Raw genomic sequence first — 22,726 nt, forward strand, 5'->3', positions numbered from 1 at the left:
TGTCTCTTCTGTATTAATACCTCTTCAAACAATTTAGTTTGTCAATCAAGAGTATATTTATCTCTCTCCTCCAAAAATCGAAAATCACTTTAGATTGTTTGCTTTAACTGTTGCTGCACCTAAAGCAAGGAGTGTGTATGAATAACTTTCCAAATAAGCATTCAGTCAGACTTACTCAGAGTTTTTGTAACTCATCTCGGTTCATGCTCCATTGATCCTAAAAGCATTTTCCAAGTAAATATTTAAAAAGGTCCAAGTTGATACATCCTCTCAGTTATTGGCTTTCGTTCTGTTTGAAAGCTGCGTTTGCCAGTGATAATCTGCATCTGTTTATTTGCGCTCTAGCCAAGATCAGTCTGGAACTTAATGGTTAACACAACACTTTACAGAGTGCTGGCTGCAAGATCTAGGTTCAATTTCCGATCCTGTCTGTAAGGAAATTGTGCATTCTCCCCGTGACCATGTGGGTTTCCTCCCACAGTCCAAAGACGTGTGGATTAGGGTTAGTGATTTGCGGGCATGCTCTGTTATCGCCATAAGTGTGGTGACACTTGCTCAGCACAATCCTGATTTGATTTAACACAAAATGATATATTTCACTGTATGTTTCAAAATATATGTAACAAACCTTTGATGTGGTTAACCTGTGTGTTGCAACTGTTTTCTCTTGGTACGGCTCACTTTCACTGTGTGAGTGAAGGTGTATTTAGGGTTTGCAATATCACCTTTGTTGATTGTGGTTACTGATCAAGTTCAAGTTTATTGTCATTCAACCATAACATATACTGCAGATTGAAGCAGCAAACCACTGGACAAAGGTGATCATCTGAAGAGTAAATTCTTCTTTGGATTTTTGACAGTGTGAATTAATTGTCTAATGGTTATTTCTCCCTCTTCCCTTTGCTTAAAGACAAACAAAAAGGAGCAAGAGTCAGCCACTTGGCTTTCCAGCCTGTTGTGTCATTCACTGTGATAATGGCTGGTGATCTACCTCAGTGTCAATTTTTACGCCATCCCCATAACCCTTAACGTCCAGGAATCTTATCAATATTTGTTTTGAATAAATATAATGACACAACCCACACAGCCCTTAGTAGAGTATTCTGAAGTTTCATCATCTAGTGAAGAAAATTCTCCTCGTGATTGTCCTAATAGCCTGTCCCTGTCCTGCAACTGTGGCTCCTGGTTCTATAACCCTCAGTGAAGGGAGACAGCTACCCTGAATCTAGTCTGTCAAGTACTTGGAGAATTTGCATGTTTCAAAGAGATCTCCCTTCAATCTGCTAAACCTTATCAAGAATAAGGTTTCAGTGTATTCCAGCTCACTTTATACAACACCCTAAAATTTTGTGAATGCTCTCCCTCTGTGGCAAGTACATCCATGGGAAAGGAGATCAAAGCTGCACACAGTGCTCCATATGCAGTCTCAGCAAAGAAACTTCCTTATTCCTGTATTCAAGTCCTTGGGTATTAAAGCTAGTGCAGCATTTGCCTTCCTAACTGCTTATTGCACCTTCATTTTGGCCTTTAGTTGACAAGCATTCATGCATGTTACATGCAGCTGAGTGCATAACTCCACAATTTTGTGCATTGATATTTGTTAGGCACAATCTCATCCTCTCCCTCTGCTCATCCAAATATTCTTCAGACCCCTTTCATTCTCCACCAGCCAAATCATTGATATATGTAGATTGTGAGCAGCTGGGGTCCAAGTACCCGGTGCACCACAGACTATCACCGAGATAAAGAATGGTTTATTCCTATTGTCTGTTTCCTGACTGTCGTCTCTCCTTCACTCCGTATACTCTCTGTTTCCTGACTGTCATCTCTCCGTCATGCCGTGTATTGTCTGTTTCCTGACTGGCGTCTCCCCTTCCTCCCGTATATTGTCTGTCTCCTGACTGTCGTCTCCCCTTCCTCCCGTATATTGTCTGTTTCCTGACTGTCGTCTCTCCTTCATCACATGTATTGCCTGTCTGCTGACTGTCGTCTCTCCTTCACTCCGTATACTCTCTGATTCCTGACTCGTCTCTCCTTCCTCCCGTATTTTGTCTGTTTCCTGACTGTCGTCTCTCCCTCATCCCGTATATTGTCTGTTTCCTGACTGTTGTCTCTCCTTCCTCCCGTATATTGTCTGTTTCCTGACTGTCGTCTCTCCTTCATCACGTGTATTGTCTGTCTCCTGACTGTTGTCTCTCCTTCACTCCGTATACTCTCTGTTTCCTGACTGTCATCTCTCCTTCCTCCCGTATATTGTCTGTCTCCTGACTGTCGTCTCTCCCTCATCCCGTATATTGTCTGTTTCCTGACTGTCGTCTCTCCCTCATCCCGTATATTGTCTGTTTTCTGACTGGCATCTCTCCTTCATCACGTGTATTGTCTGTTTCCTGACTGTCATCTCTCCTTCATCCTGTATATCGCACCCAATCCCATGTGCTCTAAATCTGCATGCTAACCTCGTAAGCCACCACAGCCACTGGTTCTCTCTTACCTTTTCTACTAGTTTCATCTTCCAAAAACTCACATAGCTTTATTACTTTTTTATAAATCCCCTCAATCTGATTCATTTTTTCCAAGTGTTCTGTTATTCCATGGTATGTAATAGTTTCTGGTATTTTGGGAGCTATTGTAAAGGATGTTATGATTTGCTGACAAAGGCATTTAATCAGCACTGTAATGGCGTTTTATTATTGTCGTCTAAGGTGGACAGTCAGATCTAGGATACAACTCATTATCGAAGGATGAGGTGAGACGGAGTGAAGTGCCTTCAGCCCTTGGCTCGGAGCAGTCTGCTGTGTGTCAGCCGGTGGACAAGGATGACAAGAAAGAGAGCGACTCCAGTTCATGTACATCTCAACTCTTATTCCTTTGTAAAGCGTATCTCTGTGTATGGTTCACATAGCATAAACTGGCTGGATTTGATGGAAAATTTGATCACAACACATGGTGGAGATAGTTCTCTCTCTTTGTACACTTGGCTATGCTTGAGTTGTCCAGAATTAATGTCTTGGTGTTTGGGGAGGTGTCGCTAGACTATGGGAAGATAATTGAAAAGCTCTGGGAGTAATCATACCTGCAGTTGTGAGTAGGGATGATTACTGATTCCTCAGCCCCTCAAATCTAGATCAAAAACAATCAGCCACCTGGTTTGTAAAGTAGGTTTGTATTCCACAAGTTTGATTCCTGATGAAAGGTCTCAGCCTTGACTGTTTATTCCTCTCTATAGATGCTGCCTGACCTTCTGAATTCCTCCAGCATTTTATGTGTGTGTTGTTTTTGTATTTCACTTCCGAGTACCTGAGCATTAAGGGAGTTGAGAGAGATTAGTCAAACAGCAAGTAAAAGATCGAACAGCCACCATGTTAGTTCCAGTTGTTCCTGAATTCCTGAAAGTGAAACAGCAGTCAAATGGCTGAATTTATTTGACATCTTAAACTGTGGTATTGTAGTGTGAGAGCTTCAGAAGTGTAACCTAAAACACTAGATCAGATTTCAGATTCTGGACAACTCCACTTTCCATTTGATTTGGATGATCTATTCTGGGTTCATTGTAGAAGCTGGTTTCCAATTTCTCAGACTACCTAAATGACAACTTTACCCTGAATTAATAACCAAGGTCACATTATTACTGATGTTTTATTTGATTAATTCAACATGTAACTAAATTATAATCCCAAGAGTTTCTGTAGATGCTGGAAATCCAGACCAACACACAAAGTGCTGGAGGAACTCAGTAGGTCAGGCAGCAACTATGGAGAGGAACATGAGCCTATATTTCAGGCCGAAACTTTTCATCAGGAATGGCTGATGAAGGTTCTTGGCTGAAAACGTCAACTCTTTATTCCTTTCCATAGATGATGTTTTCAGATCAAATGTTTTTGTTAATTTGCCCAATAATGATTTTTTTTTTGCATTACTTCCAGTATCTGAGTGTGAAAGTGCAAAGGGCAGTGGAGATTGTCTGCCCCATTTGGAATTTCAAGGAAGCAGTAGCAAATTGAAATCGGTCTCCAGCATCGTGAAGATGAATTGCAACTTGGAGGCTGCTCAGCCAAATCCTAATGCTGAGGAAAACAATGGTGTGTAATTCCGGCATGTTTCATATCAGGAAATTCCATTTAAAGATTATTGCAACTTACTTTCTTTTTTTTTTAATTTTATTTTTATTTGGATAAGGAGTTCACAATTATCATGTACTTTTTTCACACATATAACCTTTTCCTTTTTTATATGTATAAAACCACAATTATTTATACATTCTTAAGTACACATTGAGATGATATAAAAGCAAAATAAACATTTAAATAGATAATTATGTACTGTGGTAAATCTAACCTATTAGGCTAAGTAATGAAATTAGTTGTTAAGAAAAATGGTAATAATAGTTTCCATACAACCCTTCTGGACCATTTCCACTGGTCCAAAATGTTGCATACAAGCCTATATACCAACCATTGTAGGTGATTATATCCCAATTTGTTCGTGCTTGTTCCTGCCCGCAGACATAATTATCCAATCCCTATGTACTTATTTACTTAATTTTTTCATTTTTTTATCCCTTTCCCAAAAAAAATTTTTTACCTTCTGCCTTCAAGGTAAATCCAGCCACAGCTATTCCCCTGCTTTTTCCATTAGCCCTCTAATTTTCTCCCTCAAGCGTCTATTTACTCTCTTTCTTAGCTCCTGAATTCTGTCAGCATGATTAAACCAAGGTTCTGCTTGTTTCATTATGTGAACTTGCTGCAGCCTCTCACTTCGGTCCTTCACTAAGGCACCAGGAATGCAGCGCAGAATTCTAGAAGCAGGTCAACTGAATGTCCCAACTATCTCTAATCCCTGATCACAATAGTTTGTTCTAAGTATCCTCTGTTCCCCTGCCTTCCCCCCCCCCACCAGGTTTACTGATGCAAGTGAAAATAAATTTATCATCAATGTACATGTCACCAGATACTACTCTGTGATTCATTTTTGGCAGGCATTTACAGGAAATAAAGAAGTACGATAATATTTACGAGAAGCCATAAATAACAAAGACTAACAGACAACCAGTGTGCAAAAGAGAACCATGTGTATGGGGTGCTGAGTTCTTTATTCTGTCTGCACTGCCCAGGGTGATCCATTTAAAATGAGATGCACTTAGAGCACTGCTGCACTGCAAGCCTGGTCTGCTTGGACTGCTGTCTGTTTGTCCTTTCTGCCTGCTACTGACATCCACTTACACTGTGGAGTGACCCCACTGTGAAACATGCCCTGGGCAGATGCCAGTCTCGCAGATGCTGTGACAGGACACCAGGTACCATGTATGAAATCTGGAGCTTGCACACTTGCAAATGACAACATTTCCTGCCTCTGTTGTCATGCGGGTTGTATTTTCTTAGGAGTTTACATAGATTTAGCATGTTACTAAAAACTTTGACAAGCTTTTACCAGCTGGAAAAATGGGCTGAAAAATGGCAGATGGAGTTTAATACAGACAAGTGTGAGGTATTGCACGTTGGAAGGACAAACCAAGGTAGAACATACAGGGTTAATGGTAAGGCACTGAGGAGTGCAGTAGAACAGAGGGATCTGGGAATACGGATACAAAATTCCCTAAAAGTGGCGTCACAAGTAGATAGGGTCGTAAAGAGAACTTTTGGTACATTGGCCTTTATTAGTCAAAGTATTGAGTATAAGAGCTGGAATGTTATGATGAGGTTGTATAAGGCATTGGTGAGGCTGAATCTGGAGTATTGTGTTCAGTTTTGGTCACCAAATTACAGGAAGGATATAAATAAGGTTGAAAGAGTGCAGAGAAGGTTTACAAGGATGTTGCCGGGACTTGAGAAACTCAGTTACAGAGAAAGGTTGAATAGATTAGGACTTTATTCCCTGGAGCGTAGAAGAATGAGGGGAGATTTGATAGAGGTATATAAAATTATGATGGATATAGATAGAGTGAATGCAAGCAGGCTTTTTCCACTGCGGCAAGGGGAGAAAAAAACCAGAGGACATGGGTTAAGGGTGAGGGGGGGGAAGTTTAAAGGGAACATTAGAGGGGGCTTCTTCACACAGAGAGTGGTGGGAGTATGGAATGAGCTGCCAGATGAGGTGGTAAATGCGGGTTCTTTTTTAACATTTAAGAATAAATTGGACAGATACATGGATGGGAGGTGTATGGAGGGATATGGTCCGTGTGCAGGTCAGTGGGACTAGGCAGAAAATGGTTCGGCACAGCCAAGAAGGGCCAAAAGGCCTGTTTCTGTGCTATGGTTTCTATTGTTATGGTAAGCTTCTATAGATGCACAGTGGAGAGTATCCTAACTGGTTATATCACAGCCTGGTATGGAAACATCAACAATCTTGAACAGCAAACTCTACAGAAAGTGGTGTGTGCAGCCAAGACCACAGGTAAACCCCTCGCCACCGTTGAGCATATTTGCGTGGAGTCCTGCCAGAAGAAAGCAACTTCCATTATCAAAGACCTCCACCATCCAGGCCACGCTCTCTTCTCATTACCATTGGGCAGGAGGTCCAGAAGCTTTAGGTCCCATACCAACAGGTTCAGGAATAGTTATTATTTTACCGTCATCAGGCTCCTGAACAAGAGTAGGTAACTTCATTCATCACAACTCTGAACTGATTCCGCAACTCACTTTCAAAGACTGTTTACAACTCATGCTCAGTATTTTTAATTGCACAGTTTGTCTTTTGTACATTGGTGTTTGTCAGTCTTTGTGTATAGCTTTTCATGAATTCTGTTGTATTTTTCTTTACTGTTAGCTACCTGCAAGAAACTTTACAACACTTTTTGCTTTTACTTTTGAAAGCATTAAATGTGAAATAGACTGAAACGCACTGCAGTATTTAGCCAAATTGAAGATGTTTACTATTTGTTCACAGGTAACGTAGCAGGCATGCTGTTTACCAGCTCCTTCGATAAAGCCAGTTATCTTGAACCCGGACTAGTGCAGAGCAACAGTTTACGCAAGCGGCACAAAAGTGCCGTGGAGCCTGGCCTACAGGAGCAAATGATGTGGGGAGGAAGGAACCGTAACCTCAGTGGTGACATTTACGCAGGGCTGATGGTACACAGAGGGAGAGTGTCCAGTGACCCCCGGGAAATGGCAGACAAACTGGGCGCTGACGCCAAAATCCTGTCAACCGCTTTACAATTGGCTACCAGACCGAACACGTTACAGATTGGCAAACACAAGCATGTACTCAAACAGGCAAGCTTAAGCCAAGAGAAGGAACTGAGTGATGAAGATACCCCATTCGAATCAGATGAAACATCAGTTAATACAGAGGATAAAACAGACTCTCCTGCCATCTTTGATTTGGAAGATTTGGACAGTGAGCCTGATAATACAAAGTCTGGTGGAAAACCACATCAGGACCTGAGGCAGCCACCTAAGGAGTTGCAGAGGAGTCAAAGTGCAGCAGCAGGGGTCAAGCTGGCAGAAAGAAAGGGAGTTCAAAGAGGCTACGACCCCCTTTCTCTTCTGGCTGCAGAAACTGATCAAGAGAAGGAAGATGATGAAGATGAAGACGACGATAAATGTGTCTTCACTCCTTCAGCCCGTCGGAACTTGGCTGAAGAAATAGAGATGTACATGGACTCCATGAACAGCCCCTTGTCTAGCCGTGCACCGAGCATGGATTTCTCAAAGCCAGAGGAAGAGAGCAGTGCATCAATTAACACCAGGGTGCTGCCTGCCATGAAAGGATCAAGGCGATGTAGCCTCCCATCAAGCTCACCCAGATCAGCGGGGCTCTCTCGCTCCAGAACGTTTCAACCACAAACAAATGTCCGGCGAAGAGACAGACTTTGGTCCTCCCCATCGTATTCTCCAAGTAGCACCAGGAGGGTGGGGGCTCAGGAGACTGGTAGAGCCTTGACCCTCATGTCACCACCTCCTTTTAAATTAGACTCTTTATTGCCACCCACCTTTGATGTGCTGAAACACAGCATGTTCTCAGCAGGGAAGGGAGTGGCAGAAAAGGCAAGCAAGTGGTACACTAAGTTAGCAACATACGCTGTACCTATCAAAGAAAACGGCAAGGTAGGCAACTTTACAATGGGGGGTATTGTAAACAATGCATTTGAGTTTCCTTGAATAAATTGTAAAGTTCATTAAAAATCACCTCAGACAGATTGGCCCAGATGGTGTCTGTTATAAGTCTGATGTGTAGTGCAATCACTCAAATCAAGTATGCTGTTCTCCCAAAGGATTCTGTACAGGTGAGTCCTCTGGTGGCTGTAGAGGCCAATCTGGGATCTACATAATCCTGAGCAGTGTTGGCAAGAGTAAATGTGCCTGTGGTTAGTGACTGGGTCTTTTGGTTGTTCAGTCTCTCCTTTCACAGCTGCTGCTTGTTCTGTGTGGCGCAGTGGAGATCACTCTCATGTAAAGCATCAACCTCTTGAACAGGTTTCCTCCTGTGTGTCTGTTGAGTGCAATGTCTGCCCAGTTTTTCCATGTGTCAGGTGTAAACTGGAATTGTGCAGATGCTGTTAATGCCTCAAACCATAACCTGCTTCTGGCATTGTTGGTCTTTTTGAAAGGTGTTATGTTTTGTAACCACAAAACAGAAAATTAATTGAAAGGAAAACCAGGGAGTCAAGAGATATGAGTCTTAGTTCGTTTTTACTTTAAGCAAGTTGTGCACGTACAATATATGTGCATAATTACGTTTGCCATCTTACATTCTTTTACAGATAACCCCCGATGCATTAAGCAAACAACAAAACACTTAATAAAACAGTTTATTTACGTTCTTACCCTAATATTATTGGATGATTAAATGCACAACACTCTTCCCTTAGCTTCTCCGTGGTGGTTGTAGGAGACTGCAGCAAGTGGTTCTGACAGCGCTGGACACCTCTCTTGTCCTTTTCTCAGCTTTTCCCTCTGGATCTACCTTGATCTTCGCTTCTCACCCAGTCCCGTCATCATTCTCTCTCTCTATCCCATTCTTCATCCCTTTCACAGGCACGCTGCCCTTCCTTACCCATGGTTCTCTCACCGTCCCTATTGTGTTTTCGCTCACAGCTCCAGTCGCACTCACGCTCTCATTCCTGCTCTTTTTCTTCTTTCTAGTTTAAGCATCTTGATCTTGGGAAGGTGTGGTTAGTTCATTGGAGTATTTTCTTATTAATCTTTGTATTGCTTTCTTTACGATCTGATCTCTCTTGGTTTCCTCATCCATGTCCTCTGACAAATCCTTTGTTTTTGTATATTGACTCCTTTTTTTTTTGGCCTTCCATTCAGACAGCTTGGCTTTGGTCTTTGCATCTACTTTTATAAGCAGCTATTTCTGTCCCACTTGAAGTTCATGCAACAACCTTAATGCACACAGAGTAGATTCTGGTTCTTTATACCCACGAAAGATGAATGCTTGCAACTTTCCTAAAGCTCCCTGAACACTCTAATTAACATATCAGAAGCTTTCTCAGATATGTTACCTACAAAACTATTGTAGTCGGACCACAACTTTCATGCTTCTTCTGAGCGGCATGGTCCTTCTTTGGTCCAATATGCTTTCCAACCAGAGTCAGAGGTTGGCAGCAACACCTGTTTGCCCTCTGTTAGGCAACAGGTCATGGTGTTTAGCATGGAGACAGTTGTGGCATGTAATTGGTAGATGGATCTCCAATCAAGTTGTCGTCTCAGCCAATCATGTCCCCACAATACTGGCGCTCCTGTTGTTATTAACCAGCAGCAATAGAGATGAATTTGAGATGTTTTTTTTTATAAAATAAACAACGACATTTATTAACCTCTACTCAAAAAATCATGGAACAGTAAATGATCGATTAACTTAAACGGATGTTAACAACGTTATGCATCTATAGGTATCAAACAGTTGAACTTAAAGACAATTCTTAACAGATCTTTATTAAGCACAGTCTTAAAGTGGTAATTTAATAAGTCCAAATGATTCCTGAAATATTCGAGAGGAGAGACTTCCCAAACCAGCTTTGGAACAGTCGCCGAAGCAAAGACGTCACTGTTGACGCAGCTCCCAGCCAAAATGTCTTGTCTGAAGTTATGATGCAGAATACGATTTCTCAACGTAACTGACCTTTCGATAAAGTGATCATCACACAATACCCAAACCGTGTCGGGGTTAATAAAACGTGCGTGCCACGTACGGACGGTTCCAGATGTCAGTCACACCCGTAATGCACCGAATGCCGCTGGTTAACCCCAATCCTTTTGGGGTTCGTTCAGAGCTGGGGATCCTTCACTCTCACTCTTCCTTCTTCTCCGATGGTGTAACTACCAACGGTGTACTCCCAACAAAACGAACTACGCAACAACTGCTGTTTCCCCTTATATACCAGTTGGAATATGCCATCACATCACCTCACTATCACAAGACAATTGCATCATTCCAATGGTACGAGACCATTACATCATATTCGCGAGATACTTACAGGACAGGTAACACTGTTTTTACCACATACAAGCTCAATGTGGCTTGCTGGTTGTTGTATTTCATTGTCACGAATGTCATTCCCACAAGAGTTATTTTTTCTACAGTATAAGTTCTTCCTTGGATATCTTCAGTATCTTTGAAATGTAGTTCAAACTCATGTTGTGGAATGACTGAAATAGCTGAGGCAGTGTCCAATTCCATTTTAGTTAATTTGTCATTCACTTCTGGTGTAAGCCATATTGCTTGTCTACTAAAAATACACACAAAATGCTGCAAGAACTCACCAGGCCAGGCAGCGTCTAGGAAAAGAGTACAGTTGACGTTTCAGGCTGAAACCCTTCGGCGATACTCTTTTCCTAGATGCTGCCTGGCCTGCTGAGTTCCTCCAGCATTTAGTGTGTGTTGCTCGGATTTCCAGCATCTGCAGATTTTCTCTTGTTTGCTTGTCTACTATTAGTTTTCACATTTTAAATCTCAAGGCTACCCCTGTCCTTCATCACTCTTATTATTATCAGATTTTTCATCAACAGCATGAAGATTATTGCTGTTTTTGAAACTGCAACTTGACCTTTTATCTTTCTCTTCCTTGTGTAGTCTCACTGTATGTGTCCTACTTGGTTATGTTTTCTGCAAGTTTCACCTTTACACCTGCATTGGTCTAGTGTATGTGAGCCCCTGCCACAATGGTAACACAATCAGACTGTTTTCTGTTTAGACGTTGTAATTTTGTTCATGCTGACTTTCATTCCTGACTGCAACTGAATTGCATTTCTGTTGCTTCCATTGATACAGCTATTTCAACTGCTTTAAATGTAAGTTGTGCTTCAGTTAGGAGCCGTTTTTGAATGCTTTCTTGAAAGATACCACAAACTAAATGATCTCTCATTAAGTCCATCACTGAACTGAGAATGCTCAGACAACTTCTTCAATTCAGCCACATATGCTGAAATGAGCTCTCCTTCCTTTACATTACACTTATGAAACCTAAAGCGTCTGCGATCAACAGTGGTTTCAGTTCTAAATCTTCCTCGGGCTGGTTTAAAACATACTCGCCACCACTGTTATGTTTGTAACTGCAAAACACAAAACTAATTGAAAGGAAAACAAAGGAGCTGAGAGATGAGAGTCTTAGTTCGTTTTTACTTTAAGCGAGGTGTGCACGCATGTCTCTACATACTTTTACAGATAATCTGCAATGCATCATGTAAACAACAAAGAATGCTTATTCATACAATATATTTACAATATTACTCAAATATTACTGGAATGTAAAATGCCCAGTAGTGTTCAGCCATTAAGATTGTGTGAAAATAAATTAATTTTTATTGTAGTATTCTATGGAGTTTAGTGATGCTGGGGGACGGGGTGTGGAGGAACTCAGCAAGTTAGTCAGCATCTCTGGAGAGACAAACAGCTAACATTTCAACAAAAGGCAATCCGTCAAAACTAAGAGAGCCCCTGTTCTGAAGAAGGGTCTCAGTCTGAACAATTCTTGTTTCTCTTTCCACAGATACTGCCTGACTTAAAGATTAAAGCTTAGCTTTATTTATCACACAGAAACATAGAAAACCTATAGCACAATACAGGCAACAGGAATTCTGCAGATGCTGGAAATTCAAGCAACACACATCAAAGTTGCTGGTGAACGCAGCAGGCCAGGCAGCATCTATAGGAAGAGGTGCAGTCGACGTTTCAGGCCGAGACCCTTCGTCAGTCCTGACGAAGGGTCTCGGCCTGAAACGTCGACTGCACCTCTTCCTATAGATGCTGCCTGGCCTGCTGCGTTCACCAGCAACTTTGATGTGTGTAGCACAATACAGGCCCTTCAGCCCACAATGCTGTGCTGGACATGTACTTACTTAGAAATTACCTAAGGTTACCCATAGCCCTCTATTTTTCTAAGCTCCATGTACCTGTCCAGGAGTCTCTTAAAAAACCCTATTGTATCTGCCTCCACCACTGTTGCTGGCAGCCCATTCCACGCACTCACCACCCTCTGTGTAAAAAAAACAAACAAAGAAACTTACCCCTGACATCTCGTCTGCACCTACTTCCAAGCACCTTAAAACTGCCCTCTCGTGTTAACCATTTCAGCCCTGAGAAAAAGCCTCTGACTATCCACACGATCATTGCCTCTCATCATCTTATACACCTCTATCAGGTCGCCTCTTATTTTCCGCTGCTCCAAGGAGAAAAGATTGAGTTCACTCAACCTATTCTCATAAGGCATGCTCCCCAATCCAGGCAACATCCTTGTAAATGTCCTCTGCACCCTTTCTATAGTTTCCACATCCTTCCTGTAGTGAGGTGACCAGAACTGAGCACAGTACTCCAACTGGGGCCTGACCAGGGTCCTATATAGCTGTAACATTACCTCTCAGCTCTTAAACTCAATCTTTCATCAATGCACCGTATACCACCTTAACCACAGAGTCAACCTGCGCAGCAGCTTTGAGTGTCCTATGGTCTCAGACCCCAAGATCCCTCTGATCTTCCACACTGCCATGAGTCTTACCATTAATACTATATTCTGTCATCATATTTGACCTGCCAAAATGAAACACCTCACACTTATCTGGGTTGAACTCCATCTGCCACTTCTCAGCCCAATTTTGCATCCTATCAATTTTGTCCCTCTGCAACCTCTGACAGCCCTCCAGACTATCCATAACAACCCCAACCTTTGTGTCATCAGCAAATTTACTAACCCAGCCTTCCACTTCCTCATCTAAGTCATTTATAAAAATCACAAAGAGAAGGGGTCCCAGAACAGATCCCTGAGGCACACCACTGGTCACCGACCTCCTTGCAGAATATGACCCGTCTACAACCGCTCTTTGCCTTCTGTGGATAAGCCAGTTCTGGATCCACAAAGCAATGTCCCCTTGGATCCCATGCCTCCTTACTTTCTCAATAAGCCTTGCGTGGGGTACCTTATCAAATGCCGTGCTGAAATCCATATACACTACATCTACTGCTCTACCTTCATCGATGTGTTTAGTCACATCCTCAAGATATTAATCAGGCTCGTAAGGCATCACCTGCCTTTAACAAAGCCATGCTGACTATTCCTAATCATATTATGCCTCTCCAAATGTTCATAAATCCTGCCTCTCAGGATCCTTTCAATCAACTTACCAGCCACTGAAGTAAGACTCACTGGTCTATAATTTCCTGGGCTATCTCTACTCCCTTTCTTGACTAATGGATCAATATTTGCAACCCTCCAATCTGGAAACCTCTCCCATCCCCATTAATAATGCAGAGATCATTGCCAGAGGCTCAACAATCTCCTTCCTCACCTCCCACAGTAACCTGGGGTACATCTCATCCAGTCCCGGAGACTTATCCAACTTGCAAGTTAAAACATACAGTGAAATGCATCATTTGCATCAACGGCCAACATAGCCTGCAAATGTACTGGGGACGCCACAAGTGTGGCTGCACATTCTGGTGCCAGCTTATCATCCTTTACCAGTACGTCTTTGGAATATAGAAAGAGATGGGAGCACTTGGAGGAAACCCATGTGGTCACAGGGAGAATGTACAAAATCCAATTATCTGACTGTTTCATTTGGTTTTGTTTCAGATTTTCAGTGTCTGAGTTTTCTGTTGTGTGCAGGTAACTTCAAGCAGGAGCTCTCTACAGGAGAAAAGCATCATCTCTGCTGTTTATACTAACTGAATATTACTTCGCCCTTTATTTTTAGAGATATTATATAGAGGGAAACAGCACCTCCTCACCTGGAGTGCAGGATCCTGAAGTATCATCTTTAGATGATGAGGCATATGAAGATTCAGACAGATTACCTTACTCCCAAGCTGGGAGCATGCCTACAGGGGAGACCAGAGGATGGAGTGTGAAACAGCCTAGTGTAGACAGCTCTGGGACTCATGAGGGGACCCCCAGACAACAATTACAAGTTGGTAAGTAAATCCTGGAGTGAACATGGAAACATACAGTGAATTGTGTTGTTTGCATTAATAGCCACACAACCTCAGGATATGATGGGGACTCCAGTGTCGCCATACATTCCATCGCTGGCCTGGTTAGCCCAGCATGCCCTGTAAAACAACAAAGGATACAACAAGCAACAAAGCAAAAACAAGCCCTGTTCCTCCCTCCCACCCACACACATGGACAGTCCTCCATCTCCAGGGCAGGCCTCCAGTATCCAGGCTTCAGTCATCAGGCTTCAACTTTCAGCTCTGATCTTCTCCTCCCTCCTACCCACCCACTCACTCATGGTTAGTCCTCCAGCTCCAGGAGCTTCAATTTCCAAACTTCCAATCAACCTTCAGGCTCCAAGCTTCTCCTCGCTCCACCCGCCCACACACACAAACAGTCCTCCAACTCCAGGAGCTTCAGGCTAACCGATAATAAATTCCCAAACTCCTGGAGTAGGTGCTTCAGAAACCATTGACTCATATACACCTAACAACACACATCAAAGTTGCTGGTTGAACGCAGCAGGCCAAGCAGCATCTATAGGAAGAGGTGCAGTCGACGTTTCAGGCCGAGACCCTTCGTCATATACACCTGATAGTATTTGCACCCAAAAGTAATGCAAATAATTGTCAACCAGCAGGCAACGGCCCTTTCCTCTGTCAACTGGCTCAGAGAAATGGGCGAGGAGGCAGTGAAAGAAGAGTTCACGGCCATGTTGGGCCGTGACTTTGTTTATAGACACAGGACTGTGGATGTTGGAATCTGGAACAAACAAAAGAAAGCTACTGGAGGTGCTCTGCAGGTCCAGGCAGGATCTGTGGAGAGAAACTGACCATTGATGTTTTTGTTTAAGATCAACCACCTGGACTTGGATGGGGGCACAGGGTCAGAGCTCTGCTGATGACTAGTAATTTCATATCAGGGTCTTCAATCCAGAACGAAAGTCTGCTTTTCACAGATGCTGCCTGATCTACTGAGTCCTTCCCACAATTTCTGTTCTGATTTCAGATTTTCAGCATCATTGTTGTTTTATTTCTAAAATCTGGGTATGCAGTGTGAAGTAAACGTCTCCCAGACAAATATTTCAGCTGGTATCATCATAATGTGGAATTGAATGCTAATTGTTTATAGTAGTAGTAGTCATATTCATGCTTTATTGATCCCGGGGGAAATTGGTTTTCGTTACAGTTGCACCATACATAATAAATAGTAATAAAACCATAAATAGTTAAATAGTAATATGTAAATTAAGCCAGGAAATAAGTCCAGGACCAGCCTATTGGCTCAGCGTGTCTGACCCTCCAAGGGAGGAGTTGTAAAGTTTGATGGCCACAGGCAGGAATGACTTCCTATGACACTCTGTGCTGCATCTTGGTGGAATGAGTCTCTGGCTGAATGTACTCCTGTGCCCACCCAGTACATAATGTAGTGGATGGGAGACATTGTACAAGATGGCATGCAACTTGGACAGCATCCTCTTTTCAGACACCACTGTCAGAGAGTCCAGTTCCATCCGCACAACATCACTGGCCTTACAAATGAGTTTGTTGATTCTGTTGGTGTCTGCTACCCTCAGCCTACTGCCCCAGCACACAACAGCAAACATGATTGCACTGGCTATCAGTGTCCTTGAACAAATTCTACTCATCTTTAAATCAATGGGGCTTACTCCTAAAGTTGATTCTTTCCTTGTATGAACTGGCGAACTAAGTGGGCAATGAAACTCAATCTTTATATTAAAAATCAGTACAGAAGTGAGTACCAGCCACTGAGGTGATCAACAAGATAGTTTAAACTTTTGTCCAAGGTGTAGGATTGGAGTGAGAAATTATAGGGTGCTGGCAAGCCCTTCAATCAGCCTTTGTAAAATAGACTTACTTTTGAAAATGGGATGATTGTTCCATTAAAAGGTTATAATTGGGATGTGTTAACTAACTGGGTTTCGTTTGTATTCAGGTAGTGCTCAGTCAACTGGTTCGAACTTCCCTTTGCCAGACAAGTCAGATGTTGGATCTTCCCGATACACAAGCAGCACCAGCATCTTCCAGAACTATGCCATGGAGGTAACCAAGCTCAATGTGCAGTCACCTCAGTTATTATTTACAGTCGAAAAACGGAGCTTGTGCTTGTAGAAGCCCCATTGCTGAACTGTTCACACAACCTAAGGGCTCACTCTCAATGACTCTTCATCTCATGTTCTCAATATTTATTACTTATTTATTTTTTCCTCTTTCTTTTGTATTTGCATAGTTTACTGTCTTTTGCACCTTGATTGTTTTGTCCTTTTGGGTGTGGATGTTTGTTGATTCTTATTGTGTTTCTTGTATTTACTGTGAATGCCCACAAGAAAATGAATCTCAGAATTGTTTATGGTGACATACATGTACTTTGATAATAAAATTTACTTTGAACTTTGGAGAGTGGCTTAAGATTATAAGAGTGTAAAACACAGTAGCCAAAGATTTCAGAAATAGATTCATCATCGGAGGAACATTAAGGGAAACTTCTTCACTCGGAGGGTCATGAGAGTGGAATGAGCTGCTAGCATAAGTGGTCCATGCAAGCTCAATTTCAACATTTAGGAGAAGTTTGGATAGGTACATGGATATTAAAGGTATGCTCCCAGTGCCAGTCGATGGGAGTAGGCAGTCTAAGTGGTTTTGTAATGGACTAGATGGGCTGAATGGCCTTTTTCTGTGCTGTAGTTCTCTATGACTATCACTGATGTTTGATATGAAATATGTTGTTTCTGCACATGAGCTGATGAAGAATAACAGTGGAAAATGTGGATTTGAGCAACTTTTGAAAATGGGAAGAGCTGGAACATCGCATATGAGTGAAAGATCCAAGAGATTTGACTCCCTGGAACTGGGGTCAACAGGGGAGAGGAAGACCGTTGTTATCAGCAGATCAAGTTGGAGTGGTTCCATAGCTGAAGCTGCCAGGGGTGTAGAGAATTTTCTAAGGATTTTAAAACTCGTGTACTGGGGGATTTGAAAATGGAGAATAGTGGGGAGCTGGATGCTTTGGAAGTTGGTGAAGACTGTACTGATGAAGCTGAGGTATAGAAGAGAGCCTTAGCACTACAGAGCTCAGATGGGAGGTGGAATCACGAGTCTTCCTTTCATTTTGGGACCTCAACATCACTGACTTGGCCAGCTTTTGTTACCATCCCTAGGTGCCCTTTGAAGGTAGTACCTTGCTGAACCATACAGTCTGAGTGGAGCTACTTCCGTAATGCCGTTGCATGTCGAGTGGCAATGAAAGATTGGAGATTTATCTCCAAGTTTGCGTGATGTATCAATTCACTTTATTTTCCGTGAGGAACTTCATTTGCGCAGTGGTGAGGACAACATCACAGAGCTTAAGATACACAACACCACACTACATATAGTTAAACACAATTTAAAGTACAATAGATACAAATACTAATAATAATTGCATGTAATTTAAAATACAACTACACATAATGAAACTGACTGTTTTCACTGTCAAAGCTGCTATGCATGCTATAACTGGGTGTGAGGAGGTGAATAGAGGAAGGCACAAAACTGGATAAGGCTCTTCTGGTGCCGATGGGTCAGGGACCCGTAGTGATGCCCAGATGGCATGAGAATGTAGTGTGTGTGAAGTGTCCGTGTAATGTCCTCCAGCATTTGTTGAACCTTCTTTATTGTCCGTCTCTTATGGATGCTGCTGAGTGATCCTTGTTCCTGACCAATGATTTTACTACTTACTCTTCTGTGCAGTGGGCTGAGTTTGATGGTGCTCAATGCTCCGAACCATGCTGTGATATTGTAGGTAAATATTGATTCAGTGGAGAATTTATAAAATGTCTGGAGAATCGATAGCTAGAGCTGAAGTTTCCACATCTTCCTGAGGGAAAATGGCCGTTGTTGGCACTTGGAGAGCATCAACGGTGATTTTGTTATCTATAGTTGTGCTGAGGTACCTGTATTTTCCAACACGCCCTATCAAATTGGCCACTGATTTCCAGGGTTGAGACAGTGTACTGTTGTTTTCTAAAGTCCACTACTATTTTCTTAGTTTTACTGGGGTTCAGGTCCAGATAGTTGTTTGTGCACCATCCAGCAAATGCCTCACTGATCCAGTCATCAGAGTTGGTAGTGTCAATGATGACTGTGTCATCCAAGTACCTGATGTACTGCATGCCTGGATGTGAGCTTCTGCAGTCTTCCGTGTACAGTGTGAACAAGACTAGTGAGTTAACCGAGCCCTGTGGTGCTCCAGTTAATATTTGCCTGTTAGTGCTCATATAACCATGAAATCTCACTTTTTGATGGCTGTCTGTGAGGAAGGAGAGGACAAGGAGTATGAGGTGAGGGTTTAGATTCATTTTCTGGAGTTTGTGTCCCACGAGATGAGGTTGCATAGGGTTAAATGCACTGGAGAAGTCCACAAACAACATCCTAACAAACAATCCAGGCCTCTCCAGGTGTGTGTGGGTATGGTGCACTAACATTAGTACTGCGTCATCCACGTCCCTTTTCAGCCTGTAAGCAAACTGGAGTGGGTCAGTGAGCCCACAACATCACCTGTAGCTGTGGTAGGAGGAGCCTCCCAAAGGACTTCATTCCCAGCGATATGGGATTGAAGGAGTGCCTGTGGGTGGTGAGGTTCCCATCATTGGTGAGATACTGCTGGTATAGAAGGTGTTGTTGTAACTAGGGTGAAAAACTGCAGTGTGGTTAGTAGATGGGGTACACTGTCCATGGTGAACGGAGTAAATATTTAGTGTGGCTGGTGAAGTGCCAATTAAATGGGCTGTTGTGTCTTGGATGGTGTGTAGCTCCTCAGAGTTGCTGGAGCTGCACTCTTCCAGAGGAGTGGAGAGTACACTGCTACCTGCTTGTGTACATTGCCAAGGGTGGTTTTGTTACAGAGTGTCACATCCATTATTTCATGTTCAAGACAGAATTTGTAACACGGAAGACATAAGCAATAATGTACATCAGGGTTCAGAAGCAGAGATAACCAAGACAAATAGTTGGTTTCTGTTCATGAGTGCAACAGGTTTAAGATTCCTGTCTGAAGAGCACATTATTCCTGTAACACAATTGTCACTGTTGGTGGGCCAAGTGTATAATAATGATTGCTGTATTTGGTGGTCAGCACTTCTGGCATTTTTCTACAGAAGCATATTGTACAGAATCAGTAAAACAATAGTCTTTCACAAAGTGTTTTTTGTTCATGTTTCCCAGATTCTGATCTCCAGTTGTTCTCGGTGTCGAACCTGTGACTCGTTGGTGTATGATGAAGAAATCATGGCTGGCTGGACAGCAGACGACTCCAACCTGAACACAACATGTCCATTCTGTGGCAACTTGTTCCTTCCTTTCTTGGGGATTGAAATCAAAGACCTGCGAGGGCCTGGCAGGTAATTTATTTTCATTCCTGAAGTAAAATGCAAGTAAGAGAGCTAGATCTCATATTTCCTTGAGACATTGAAAGAAGCTATTTGGCCAGTCGAGTCTCTTCTGGCACTCTCAGCATTCCCATCGCCCACTTATAGCTCAGAAAACCTATTCCTACTCTCTCTCTAATGCCCATCACCTCTCTCTCCCCCCCCCCCACCAACAATGCAGGGATAAACTACAGAGGGCATGTACCTTGCAGCCTGGCAGGCCTTTAGAGGTGGCAGGAAACCTGAGAGGAGAGTGTGACTTGAGCTAGAGGATAGATGAGATGAGAACTAGGGCTCAGGGACTGGAACAGGTAGTCATAAGTTAAGTGTGACAGGTGAAATATTTAAGGTGAACCTGAGGGGGAACCAGAGGGTGGTGTAAGTGTGGCACGAACTGCAGGATGCCCCCGTTTGGTTCAGGACGTCAATGCTTGGACCATAGGAAAGGTTAGCTCTATTTGTCATGTGTACCTCGAAACATACAGTGAAATGTGTCATTTTTGTCAATGACTAGCACAGTCCAAGGACTGTGCTGGGGGCAGCCTGCAAGTGTCACCATGCTTCCAGTGCCAACATAGCATGCCCACAGCTCACTAACCCTAACCTGCACATCTTTGGACTGTGGGAGGAAACTGGAAGACCCAGAGGAAACCCACACAGTCAGAGGGAGAATATACAAACTCCTTACAGGCAGCGGTGGGAATAAACTTGTTTTAGTCTGCTCAGCCTTTGATGATTTATTATCCATCTCAACCCCATTCTCCTGCCTTCTCCCTACAATTTTTGATATCCTTCCCAATCAAGAACCTATGAACCCCTGTTTTAGATACACCCAATGACTTAGCCACCACAGCCGTTTGTGGCAATGAATTCTAGAGATTCACCAGCCTCTGGCTAAAGAAATTCTTCATCTCTCTAAATGGATGTCCCTCTGTTACAGAGGTTCCCAACCTGGGTCCACAGACCCCTTGCTGAATGATATTGGCCCATGGCATAAAAAAGGTTGGGAACCCCTATTCTGAGGCTGTGTTCTCTGGTCTTAGATTTTCCCGCCATTGGAAAAATTCTCTCCATGTCCACTCTAACTAGGCCTTTCAGTTTTCAATAGGTTTCAATAAGATTGACACCCTCCCCCCCCCCCCCAATTCTTCTAAACTCCAGCAAGTACAGGTGCACAGCCATCAAGTTTTAGGTTGGGCTTCTTCCAGGAATCACTGATAAATTCATTTGTTCACTTTTGTAGTATTTCGGAACTTCATTTGTGAATGTGGGCTTTTTTGAGTTTGGGTGAATAAGATGTGCAGTGTGATATCACTGTGCAAGACATGAATGTGTGTGTCGGAGTCCATTCTCAATCTTCTGAAAGTTTGGCGTCGAGCTGAATGGATTAGTTAACTGATAAAGTGACAGTCTGAGCAAACTGCTCCATAGCATAACTGCATCTTCATTTCAGACTTCCTTCCCATGACTCATCTGATTATTTTCCTGATTATAATCATTAAAAAAGAACTGCAATGTTTTTTTTTATTTTATAAGGTACTTTCTGAAATCCAGTGCATCTGCAGAAAGTATACAGAATTTGCAGTCCGTACAATCTTGCCGAGGAATTAAGAACTTTACAGTCTCTCCGTCTAGTCTGGGTGGGAGCGATGTCAACAAGCCTCACTCTCCAAGAATTATGGTGCAGGAAGTTCCAGACATGCAATGGTAATGTCAGGGTCACATCCCAAGTCTGGTCGTGCTTTCAACCCAGTGAGAATCAAACCTGCAACTCTGTTGTGCTGTTTCATTGCAAGTCGGAGATTCTGCATTCGTATCTCTATACTTCAAACGTTTTTGTCGTTATTTCAGTCACAGTAAGGGATTGGAAAGCATAGCAATGAAGGATTCCACAGTCTTGAGAACAGACCCCACTGGTTTAGGCTGACAATCTAATTTCCATTTGGTTAGGTTTAGGCTTAGAGGCAAGAGATTTGAAAGGGACGTTAGGGACAGCCTCTACACACATATGTAGACGTATACGTATGTGTGTGTGAGAGAGTATTGTAAGCTGCCAGAAATAGTGGCTGAGGTGGGCATGGATCAGAGGTCATAGTCTCAGAATAGAATGATGTCCCTTTAGAACAGAGATGAGGAGAAATTTCTTTAGCCAGAGGGTGATGAAACTGTGGAACTCATGGCCAAGTCATTGGGTATATTTAAAGTGAAGGTTGATAAGTTCTTGATTAGTAAGGGCATCAAAGGTTCAGAATCAGGTTTAATATCACTGGTATATGTTTTGAAATTTGTTGTTTTGCAGCAGTATATTGCAATACGTAATTTTAAAAACTATAAATTACAGTATTAAATATATTTTTAAAAAATTAGTTTAAAAAGAGAGCAAAAATATTGAGGTGCAGTAGTGTGTATGGGTTCATTGTCCATTCAATTATGGGGAGAAGGCAGGAGGATGGGGTTGAGAGGGAAAATAATTCAGCCATAATCAAATGTTTTGGTTTAAGTAAAATTTGAAGAGACTATCCATAAATAATTTTCTCCACCACTGTTATTTACTTTTGAAGACTCTGAACTGAATGGCCTAATTCTTTGTGTATGGTCTTATGTTAGCAATGTTTAAAATCCATTTCGATAAGTACATGGGTAGAAGAGGTTTAGAGGGCTATGGGCCAAACAGGCCAGATGGGACTGGCTCAATGCCAGTACAGTTGGCATGGATGAGTTGAAGTGAAGGGCCTTTTTAAGTGTTGTATGATTATTTAACTCCGTTCATAATTGCAATTGCATTCTAGCCCTGGAGTAACCAATAAACCTGGCACCTCCAAACTATGTATTTTGAGAAGAAAGCTGAGTGAATTTCCTCAAGTTTTAGAAGTTTAGTCTGAGTGAATTTACATATCACCAGGAAAATAAATCAGAGCAGGGGCTGG

The 22,726-nt window shown here is 42.5% G+C and overlaps 1 protein-coding gene across 6 annotated transcripts in view; it reads left to right on the top strand.

Moving 5' to 3' along the window:
* The window catches only part of dennd4a (DENN/MADD domain containing 4A), a 161,926-nt gene that overhangs the window by 125,320 nt on the left and 13,880 nt on the right, over positions 1–22,726 (top strand). For 5 of the 6 annotated variants that reach the window (XM_063066252.1, XM_063066255.1, XM_063066253.1 and 2 more), the window contains 7 exons: positions 2,703–2,846; positions 3,924–4,079; positions 6,883–8,045; positions 14,136–14,352; positions 16,331–16,437; positions 19,597–19,772; positions 21,336–21,506. In XM_063066252.1, the coding sequence (XP_062922322.1) occupies positions 2,703–2,846; positions 3,924–4,079; positions 6,883–8,045; positions 14,136–14,352; positions 16,331–16,437; positions 19,597–19,772; positions 21,336–21,506 (2,134 nt within the window). The remainder of the gene's footprint in view (positions 1–2,702; positions 2,847–3,923; positions 4,080–6,882; positions 8,046–14,135; positions 14,353–16,330; positions 16,438–19,596; positions 19,773–21,335; positions 21,507–22,726) is intronic. The other variant, XM_063066257.1, reaches the window with a different exon arrangement.

The sequence above is a fragment of the Mobula hypostoma genome, chromosome 13, assembly GCF_963921235.1.
Source record: "Mobula hypostoma chromosome 13, sMobHyp1.1, whole genome shotgun sequence".
Classification (NCBI taxonomy): Eukaryota; Metazoa; Chordata; class Chondrichthyes; order Myliobatiformes; family Myliobatidae; genus Mobula; species Mobula hypostoma.